The following is a 10,605-nucleotide window of genomic DNA, read 5'->3' on the forward strand; positions in this document are numbered from 1 at the left end:
ACCAGGGGGCAGCTCCTGCATTGAGCATCTGCCCCCTGGTGGTCAGTGTGTGTCATAGTGACCAGTCATTCCCAGTCGTTCTGCTGTTAGGGTCAATTTGCATATTATCCTTTTATTATACAGGATGCCTGAACATCTGGGCCAAGTTCCTCATGATACAGAATTCATGTATTATAATTTCAAGTTTACTTAGCATAGGGTTTTAGCAATGGAAATTTACCCTTCTGTCCTCTCAAGCATTTAAAGATTAAGTAAATCTTGATACAATAAAAGGTTAATTCATAGGTTAATGTAAATATTAACAATGGGCTTAGGCCTACCCTTCAGTTTTGCCCATTAATGGAGTTAAAATTCAAGCAAAATAGAAAGGCAAGAAATTGGAGAAAAACCTGTCTTTGTAGAAGCAGAAACCTAAATCAAGGGCAGACATCTAATGATTGAAGGATCTGTATTAACTCAGATTTCTTTGACATGCAATTTCAATTAGGTTCTGTAACTCTCCCTTTGTAGTATTTTGGTATGAGTGCTCTCTTCATGGTAAGTGAAGCTGTTTTCTATATTACAGTAACATTAGAATGTGTAGTTAATTCCTTAGAATTAGTAGTGAACAATTTTTAAACTTTCTATTTTTCAATGACACACTACTAAAACAATAAGGCCAATTTAGTTAATTTGAAACAAATCAATAGTATCTAATGCTCTTTATCAGGAAAAGAAAGGATCATAGAAATTATTATTTTTTTTGCTTCTACCCCTATCTCATCACCAATTTAATTTAAACAATTCTTTATTGTTTAAAGTATTACATATGTCCCCCTTTTTTCCCCATTGACCCCTCCAGACCCTCCTCCCCAGCCTTCAGCACCCTGTCTTTGCCCCTGGGTTATGCATATATGCATACAAGGTCTTTGGTTGATTACCTCCCACCCTCCTCCACCTTCCCTCTGAGATTCCACACTCCACTATTTTTTAAAGGTATAGAAATATACTGAGTAGATAATAAAGCTGCCAGATTCTCCTTATTGGAAAGATCTATTATCTATTCTGTATCCTCTCAAATATTTCACTAAGTAATAAACTTTTTAAGTATGTAACACTTGGCATCCTTCCAATACTTTATCCTGATGGAGTAATTCTGACTCTGAAGAATGTTCTCTTTCAGTGCATTTCAATTTTTTCATAACCTTAGCTAGTCTCTAGTTATTAGTTATTTAGTAATTATTTTTAATGACTCATATATTTATTCAATTCTATAACTGCTAGATCACATGTGTTTTAATTTTTAGAATATTTCTTTCCAGTTTTGAACCACAAGCACTAATCACTGTCTCAATCTTCTCTATTAACTTACAGTATAACCCAGCCGTGGGCAAACTACGGCCCGCGGGCCGGATCCGGCCGTTTGAAATGAATAAAACTAAAAAAAAAAAGGCCGTACCCTTTTATGTAATGATGTTTACTTTGAATTTATATTAGTTCACACAAACACTCCATCCATGCTTTTGTTCCGGCCCTCCGGTCCAGTTTAAGAACCCATTGTGGCCCTCGAGTCAAGAAGTTTGCCCACCCCTGGTATAACCTCTACTCATCTTTCGTTTTGGGAGTTCTATTATCATTGAATCACCACATTCTGAAGGTGATGTGAAGAAAAAAAAAAATCACATCACAGCCAACATTTGGCAAAATTTTAATCACATATAAATTAGAAGGCTACTGAATGTAAAGATTTTCTTATATTAACCAGATGAAAGCGCAGTAATTTTTCATTATCTGGCCAAGTAATGAAGTACCCACTTAAGCAGAATGTCCACATAACTAAAGCTTTTATCTTCAGGTGCCAAGATTTAGTTTAAACATTTCAAATAATTATGTCCAAAACGTTTATATAATTACAGAACTTCTTAAACATCTTTGGACATAGAAACTTTCCCCTAATGATATAAGATCATTGTATTAAATATTCATTTAATACACTTGTACTAACTCTTCAGTTTTTTTGCTTCCACCTCTATGTGAAACTATATGACCTTTTTTATTTTGTAGCTTGAATAGTATGAACAACCTTTCAAATGATGCTTATAATTTTTTATTAGTTGAAAACTACACAACTACTTAAAGAACTGTGTTAAAATAAGAGTCAATCAGGATCTAAATGTGGGCCTAATAAAAATGCAAGCAATTCAATATAGTAACTTTGTGAGAGTTATTTCTTGTATACTGAGCTCTTCTACAAGGGTCCAGTGACCAGTCTTTAAAGTCTGACCCTGGTCTCACTTGAGTCCTTACTTAGTCCCAGAATCTAAATTGTTTGACCTTCTTGGATCAAAAATTGAGATGTCTTGCTCTTCCTTTTCCTAACTGAGAAGAAGGGAGTGTCAGAGAATCTACTACCTATGCCTGATTTCCCAAAGCAATAGCTTATAAACAGGCAGCTCCAGGGCAGTCCAGACAATTCAATGAAAGAAAAACCATGTATTTTTTTTGGCACAACATGTCTTTACCTCCACTTTCATTGTTGGAGATCAGGTCAAAGGTATTATTAATAATATGTATCTTTGAAATTTATTAGGATTGCATCCTAAAGCATCTCTACTACAGTCAACAGGTGAACTGTACCTCAAAATTAAAGAGAATACCCTAAAGGAACAACTGTAGAAAATTATTCACAGAGGATTCCAAGCATCTGTTCATCCTGTTCCTCCTGCCTGGAAATGTCCTTCCCATCTTGTCATCTAGTCAACTGCAACCCCCTCTTCCCCAATCAGCTCAAGTACCACCTACTCAATAGTCTTCTCAGCACTCAGCAGAGCAGTAATTTTCTCTAGTGTGCCATCAATTGACTGCATTTTGTACATATTACTGTTGTAGCACAAACCATATTGTTGTAAGCTGCTTATTCTTTCTTCTAATTTATTACATTTTGAAAGACAAATGGCACTTTCATTTTTAAAAAACCACCACTAAGAATGCCTGGCTCACAATGAATGTTTTTAGAATGAACAAAGTACAATTAAATTTCAGACCTAACACTCACCTTTTACAATTCTGCTCATTTGGGTACAAAAAATAATTTCCATTATGAAAACAAAACCACAAAAATATCACTTAAAAATCAAAAAGGGAGGCAAGGGTAGAAACAAACAAAAACAGAGACCAACCAAAAGTTATCCAGTATTATTTGGGATTAGCTTCTTTCCTAATTTGAAGAGGAGAAAGATAAGGGCACCAACAATGAAAGACGATAATTAACCTTCAGGAGTCTAGGTCTCTAAATTTTACTTCTTGATCCATAATAAACTTGTTGGCAAAGCTTTAGAAAAACCCTGTCCAATCAGTATATGAGTTTCTTTAGCTACAAAACAAGAAGGTAACCAGTCCTTCACTATCACTCACTATCACCTCCCGAAAAGTACTTTATAAAATCCACATCTGAAAAGTCAAGCAACCAACTTCTGGCCATAAAAATACACAAGCAGGCAGTATCTGAAAGAATTTCATTATGTCAATTCCAGCATGGTAATCAGTTCAGCCACCAAATTCAAACACTCACCGACAGCACACCTCACATGGGTCCACCCACAGAGTGAGTTCCTTTGGCAAGCCCAGGTCACTGTACAAAATGCAGCTATTCTCACAGGCTTTCAAGACGTCAGGATCAACTCTCTGAAACTTATTGACACGAATGCACCTACAACAAAGTGGAATAATGTTAATAGCTTTACTTGAATCATAATCATAAGCCTTGTTATATCTTTCAGTATTTGCCAACATGAATTACAAAAAAAATACCCTGGCAGAGAACTCCAGAGTGTATCTATCCTACACAGATAATAAATATGAACTAAAGGCAAAAAGGCAGCATCAACAAGACTACCCAGCCTGGTAAAAAGAAAAGGGCATCTGTGTGAGCCCAGGGAAATCATTAGAACTGGCTCTACTTCATTTTACCTAGAAAACACTAATCTAACATGTACATTAACACGTTAAGCACCAAGCCTGTTTTGTCTTCCAGACAGAAGGTATAGTGTCAGTCACCGGTGACTGACATGGCACTAAATGTGTTTAAATGAGTAAGGAGTATTAAAGTTGCATGAAATTACTTAGAGCTCTGAAGGCAAAAGTTTTAATAGGCCACGTTTACATATTAGCAAAACCTCTCAACAAAAGACCTCAACCAGTATTTCAAATAATATTTAGAAATTTTTATGACAAATTTTGATCTGTCATGACCTTATACATCCCAGGTAATAAAATAAGTGTTAAAAATTATGTCCTTTGCCTTACCTATAACTTTTCTAGAAAAGTAGAATCAGTCAAGGACACTGAACCATTCATATCACATACTTAAGATTAAAATATAACCCAAAAGTGTTATTGGCTTATTTCATTTAACTTCTGTTATGCAAGGGTTTTCTTTATTTTTAATAGCTGGCAAAATAAGTGAAAAGATTTCTAAAACAATAGAGCTTCTGTTCCATTATTTTTTAACCTAACAAATATATCTACTGGACAGAATTGTTAAGATGGCTCCTAGTACAAATGCAAAAATACATGTTAAAATAAGCATTCTGCTTACAGAAAAAAGTTAGCTACAATGAAAGTATTTATTGCCAACAACTAAGAAATCAATTAAGATAACCCAGGTTTTAGTATTAGTGCCAGTAACTTATTTATTGGGTGAATTTAGATTAAGTCTTTTTACCTCTTCCTCAGACTCAAAGTTCTAAATATAGAAAATACACCTGGCTGGTGTGGCTCAGTGGATAGAGTGCCGACCTGGGCACCAAAGGGTCAAGGTTCAATTCCTGGTCAATTCCCCACACCTGGATTGCAGGCTCGATCACCACCCCAGGATTAATGTGGGAGGCAGCCAATCAATATGTCTCAGATCGATGTTTCTCTCTCTCCTCTGTCCCTCTCTTCCTCTTATCCTCCCTCCTTTCCACTCTCTGAAGAGGCATGGAAAAAATATCCTCTGGTGAGAACTAACCAAAAGTAAATAAATAAAATATAGAAAATACAATGTAAATGACAAATAGTAATTATACCATAAATGCAATGACATTAATAGAATAATGTGCCATTTAAAGTTTTTAAAAGAAATTATTAGTTGATTTGTATTTCCCTTTAAAAAGTGAAAAAATTTTGTTGGTAACAGCTAATATGCATATCTAAATAATAATACAGTGTAGACCCTAGAACAAAAAGGGTTGGAATTGCTCATGTCCACTTATATGCAAATTTTTTTCAGTAAGTACCTATACACTATTTTCGATCTGTGGTTGGGAGTCTGTGGATAAGAGGGCCAACTGTATGCTATGATCTATGCCATTTTACATCAGGAACTTGAGCAACTGCAGATGTTGGTATCTCAGCAGGGTCTTGGAACCCCTCCCCCAGGGACACTGAGGGGCAACTTAAAATTTTGGGGAAGTAAAAAAGTATACACAGATTTTTTGACTTTGCATAGGTCAACACTCCTAACCCCGCCTGTTATTCAAGGGTCAACTGTAATTAACAACTCTTTCTGAAGGTTTACTGTGCAACAGACAATTTCCTAAATCCTTTGCACGTATTAACTCTTAATTTTCATAATTTCCCTGAGTTAGATACTATTTTCCCCATTTTAAGAAAGGAGGCAAAGAGAATTTAAATAACTTGCCCAACATCACAGCTAAAAACTGGTTAATCCAGACCACCAGACTCCAAAGTTCATTTTTATTAAATAGCACCCTATTCTGTCTGTACCTATCATAACATCATTAACAATTTAGCAAATTTAAAGTGAAAAAAATTATTTTACAGCATGTAAGATGCTCTTTGTTCCTTTCTATAAGATGGTCTGTTATACATCCTAATGTTGTTTAGGTTGATTCAGAAGTCCCATGTGCCCTAGAATCAAAAGGAGTTAAGGGTAAGGAGAGATCTTAGATAATTATGTGTTTTTGTTATGTACAAGGAGAGTGATGTAGGTTCTAAGCTTAAAAAAATATATATGTAAATATAGTTTAGAGATTCTGCTTCAACAAAATTAACATATCTTACATATTTTTTGCTGTTTTTCACTCTCTATACTGTGACTACTTATCCATTAACCACTCTTCAAATACAGGATTTCCTTTTAAAGTTGCATAAAAACAGTCTATCAATTACTTATTGTTACCAGTTTAGTTTCCAATTATAAAGTGTAAGAAACATCCATATTCATACATATTTGTACGCATTTCTGATGATGTTTCTAGAATATATTTTTAGGAGACACTGTTCAAGAGTATGAATATTTTTCCAGATCTTGATAATGCCAAATTGTCCTCCAAAAGCATCTTACTTATATATATTGCAGAGAAACAATTTTAATTTATAAGCACTTTAGAAGAAAAAGAACATGTCCAACCTAATCTATGGATCGAAGAGTATACAAACTCTGGTTAATCCTACAATCTATTCATTTTTATAATAGTAACGACCCACCATTAAGTCTAATAGTTTTCTACTTCAAAGATGGCTTAAAAATGACTTAATCATGACACTTCTGATCACATGCCAATTTAATCCTGTTTGGCTAACTTTTCCCCCTCAAGTTTTTAGAAGTAATGGAAATAAAATTATACACTGTCTGACCTTTAAGCATTTACTTGACAGTGTCTCCTTTTTCAGTAATAGTACGGTGGCTTAGCACTTCCATATGCCTTCATCCAATGTCAATTACATCAGTGTAAGCCTCAACAGTTCTAACACACAAAAACTGTTCACTCTATCCATAATGAAGATGTGCAAAAAACAACTAAGAGAATCAAGTGACAAGATAAAAAATAACTTGAGTCTACTTTATATAGAACATCCACATTTCTACTTTAATTCACCACATTTTCCAATTTACCAGGAAACCTCTTTGGGTAAAATTGAAAGAGAAAATACATCGATCACTTTGATTCTTTTCTTTTTCAATAGACACAGGCTCATTTGGCTTTTAGCAAATGAGAAATAAACAAATCATATTTTCACTTCCCTTGTTGATTCTTTCAATAGTCTTGTACTTACAAGAACTCAATTTTTACGTCACAGAAGTGCTGATTTGTGGAAGAAACTTTGGGGGCAGCAATATGCATAAGTAAAAGAATTTCTGTAATCATGATAGCCACAACTGTTCCACTTTTCTTTTTTGTGGCCACATCCACAAATGGGGCAAGTTTTGACAGACGAGTTTAGCAGAACATTCTCAACCTAGGTTCCTGAGCGGTCACATCAATACTAGGGAGTGAGCATGCTAGGACATGTTCTGTAGGAGTCTGCTCTTCTTTACTTTAAGCTGTAAATGTAACTTCAAACCAAAGTACAAAGGACAACTTCAAGTGAAAATTACCTTCTCCCTCAGAGCCAAGGTAGTGGTCACACTGTGGTATACAGAAAGCCCATAAGGATTTAGGGTCAGTTAGACCTGAGTTCAAATCTCAGAGCTAATATTTACCAGTTGTGGATCTTAGGTAAGTTACCTTCATCTATAAAATAGTTACATTGGCTTCTACAATAAAGAATTATGTGTAGTATAAGTGCAATTCTTCCTGTGTCAAGAACGAATTAGGTGTCTAATAAGCTTAGTTCCTGTTTGCTATAAAATTAATTTTTTGAAAAAACATGTAACATATAATTTACTTTTAGATTCAAGGAGACTCATTTCCCTCAACTCCTGCCATGCACCTTTATAGATGACAGTTTTGGTGGTCCCCCAGAATTTTGAAAACCCCCAAGTACCTGTGATATAGAGAGAACACACTCAATCAGGAGTCAAACTATAACTACAAGACTAACTCCTGGTAGACTAACTTTTGGGAGCTCCCAAGTCCAGGCAGGGGGACTCCACAACAAATACATGTATTTTCAAATAAGTAAGGAAACAAATACCAAGACACCCCAGAGTTCTGTATTTTGCAGATAAACTATGAAAGGCATGGACTGGACACCCTGCAGTCCTTTGGCTTTGTACTCATTTCAGGAGCTGATCAGCTTCTTCACTTAGTCCAATCTAATCCTTTACCTGTAGGCCTGTCCTTTTGATGGTTTTTCAGGATACCAGTGATTTTTATATTTTTCTTGAAGAATCAGAGTCAATTTCTCAGCAAACCTCTCAACTGCTTCTTTTTTCAACTTATCATGTTTTCGAACTAGCCTTGTGAAAAAGAAGACAACGGCAGCAATTTCGTTCTTCATCTTTCCTGCAAAGATAAAATAGTTTTTCTCAAAACATAAAAACTGGAAGATAAAGCTCTGCAAAATATTCCTCCTTGCAGCTCCCCTTTGTCCTTCCAATTTTATCTTGTTTCATTGGCTCATATCTGGAGTAGAGAACAATCACTACTTTATGCCATAAAGACCTTATAAAATACGGTTAAAAATCTTATCACTTAGCTCTTTGAAAAAATTCAGTAAAGAGAACACATCAAGTTATTCCTATTGGTTAAAATAAAATCAGAAATATCAAAGAGAGGTACTATAATAATACCACTATATAGTTTTTACTCAATGTGTCAACATTTAGTTGCAATAATTTAAGTTTGAAAGTCTGTGAAATAATTTGAATTTTAAAACACAATACTTTAAAATTCAGTATTGTAGAGCCATTATAGAAAAGTTTGGCATTCCTAAAAGGTTACACATAGGGTTACCATATGACCCAGCAATTCTACTCCTAGCTACATACCCAAGAGAAAGAAAACGTATGTCCATGAAAACTCGTACACAAATGCCCACAGCAGCATTGTTCGTAGCAGCCAAAAAGTGGAAACACGTCCACCAATTGATGAATGGACAAAGTGTGGAATATATATGCAATGGAATGTTATTCAGCAACAAAAAGAATGACGTACTGATATACATCACAATACGGGTGAACCTTGAATACATTATGCTAAGAGAAAGAAGCAAGTAAAAAAGAACAAAATTGTATAATCCCATTTATATAAAATGTCCAGAACAGGTAGATTAGTGGCTTAGGGGCATGAGGGCCTGGGGGAGAGGAGTGATGTCAATGAGTACAGGGTTTCTTTTTGAGGTTATGAAAATATCCTAAAATCGACTGTGGTAATGGCTGTACAACTCCCTGAATATACTAAAACCAACAAACTGTACATTTTAAATATAAGAATTGTATGTGAATTTTATTTCCATAAAGCTGCTATACTAAAGAAAAAAATCCAGTATGGAGTGTCAGTAAGCATTCTTTCAGGAATCTAAATGATATGCAAAACAAAACAAAAAAAAGAGTGGGTCTATCAGAACATATTTAAGTGGAAGAGAACTCTGGGTCATCTATAGAAAATCAAACTAAAAGAAATAGAAATTTAGCTGCATTTAGGAAGTGCCTCAAGGAGGAGTCTTTAAATGGCAGATCTGATTTATCATTGATTAATCCATAAAGGCAAAAACAACCTTGTCCTGGGGTTGTTTCGATGTATATTCTGTCTTTATGCGATGAGCTCATTCATTTGGCTGCTGTAACTTGGAGTTATTCAGATGCTGCATTTACTAAGTAGCCAATTATTAAAGACTTACAGCCTCTGCTATGTTTCGTATAAACCCGACTAACCTGATAGTTTGTGCTCTCACACATTCAAAAAGTAAAGGTGATTCTGTTAGCTTCCTTTTCTCTTTTCTTAAACCTACTCTTAAAAGTCCCTCTTCATAATATGAGTCCTTTGCTTCTTGTGCACATTCAAACAAGGGCTCTCACTGTGAAATAAATGCTATATAGTTATCTGAGAGGGGTGCTGGCGCCATAGCCACCCTGATCCTGGACGGGAAGACACCCAAGCCCCGGAACCCTAGAATGCCAAAGCCACTCTCCATGGCCAGCCACCAGGCCCAGGTGCAGGCACACACCTCCACCCAGCCCTCCACCACCGCTGGGCAGCCTCCTCCTCAAAGAAACACATGGGAGCCACTTCCACTGTATAAAGCTCTATTTACACACAACCCATGTCATGATGGAAGGGAAAACCCAACGCAATTTATTTATTTTTTAAAATGTTTTATTGATTTTTTTTACAGAGAGGAAGGGAGAGGGAGAGAGAGTTAGAAACATTGATGAGAGAGAAACATCGATCAGCTGCCTCCTGCACACCTCCTACTGGGGATGTGCCCGCAACCAAGGTACATGCCCTTGACCGGAATCGAACCTGGGACCTTTCAGTCCGCAGGCTGATGGTCTATCCACTGAGCCACAATGGTCAGGGCCCCATGCAATTTAATATATGGTTTGGGATAAAAGTTGCTGATGGCACCCCCTTAGCCTCTGGTCCCACCAAACAAAACCAGGAACCACACTCGGGAGATGTGCCGAACTGGTAACCAGATCCTCCTCCTCATTCATTGAATTGGCCGACCGGGTGCTACCTATCAGAGCCGGGGATTTTTGTTTTCCCCTTTTATGTTCGCTCTGTTCCGTATCAAAAATAAAAGGAAGGAAGGAACCACTTAGTGGCTGCTGTTGGTGGTAACACGGGATGAGTCATATGGAATTACTTTTTTTTCGGGATCGGCTTGAAGGAGCGCTGCCTGGAAGAGCTGAAACGCGAGCCTCCCCACCGGGCAGTATTCCGGGAGGACCGG

The 10,605-nt window shown here is 36.3% G+C and overlaps 1 protein-coding gene across 1 annotated transcript in view; it reads right to left on the minus strand.

Annotated features, from left to right (window-relative positions):
* Positions 1-8,229, minus strand: part of BTG3 (BTG family, member 3) — a 17,449-nt gene extending 9,220 nt beyond the window's left edge. Inside the window, exons 1-2 of the mRNA XM_005877427.2 lie at positions 8,036-8,229; positions 3,551-3,688 (exon numbers count right to left, since the gene is read on the minus strand). Coding sequence (XP_005877489.1) covers positions 3,551-3,688; positions 8,036-8,208 — 311 coding nt within the window. The 5' untranslated portion in view covers positions 8,209-8,229. The remainder of the gene's footprint in view (positions 1-3,550; positions 3,689-8,035) is intronic.
* Positions 8,230-10,605: the final 2,376 nt, after the last annotated feature.

This window comes from Myotis brandtii, unplaced genomic scaffold, assembly GCF_000412655.1.
Source record: "Myotis brandtii unplaced genomic scaffold, ASM41265v1 scaffold52, whole genome shotgun sequence".
Taxonomy (NCBI): Eukaryota; Metazoa; Chordata; class Mammalia; order Chiroptera; family Vespertilionidae; genus Myotis; species Myotis brandtii.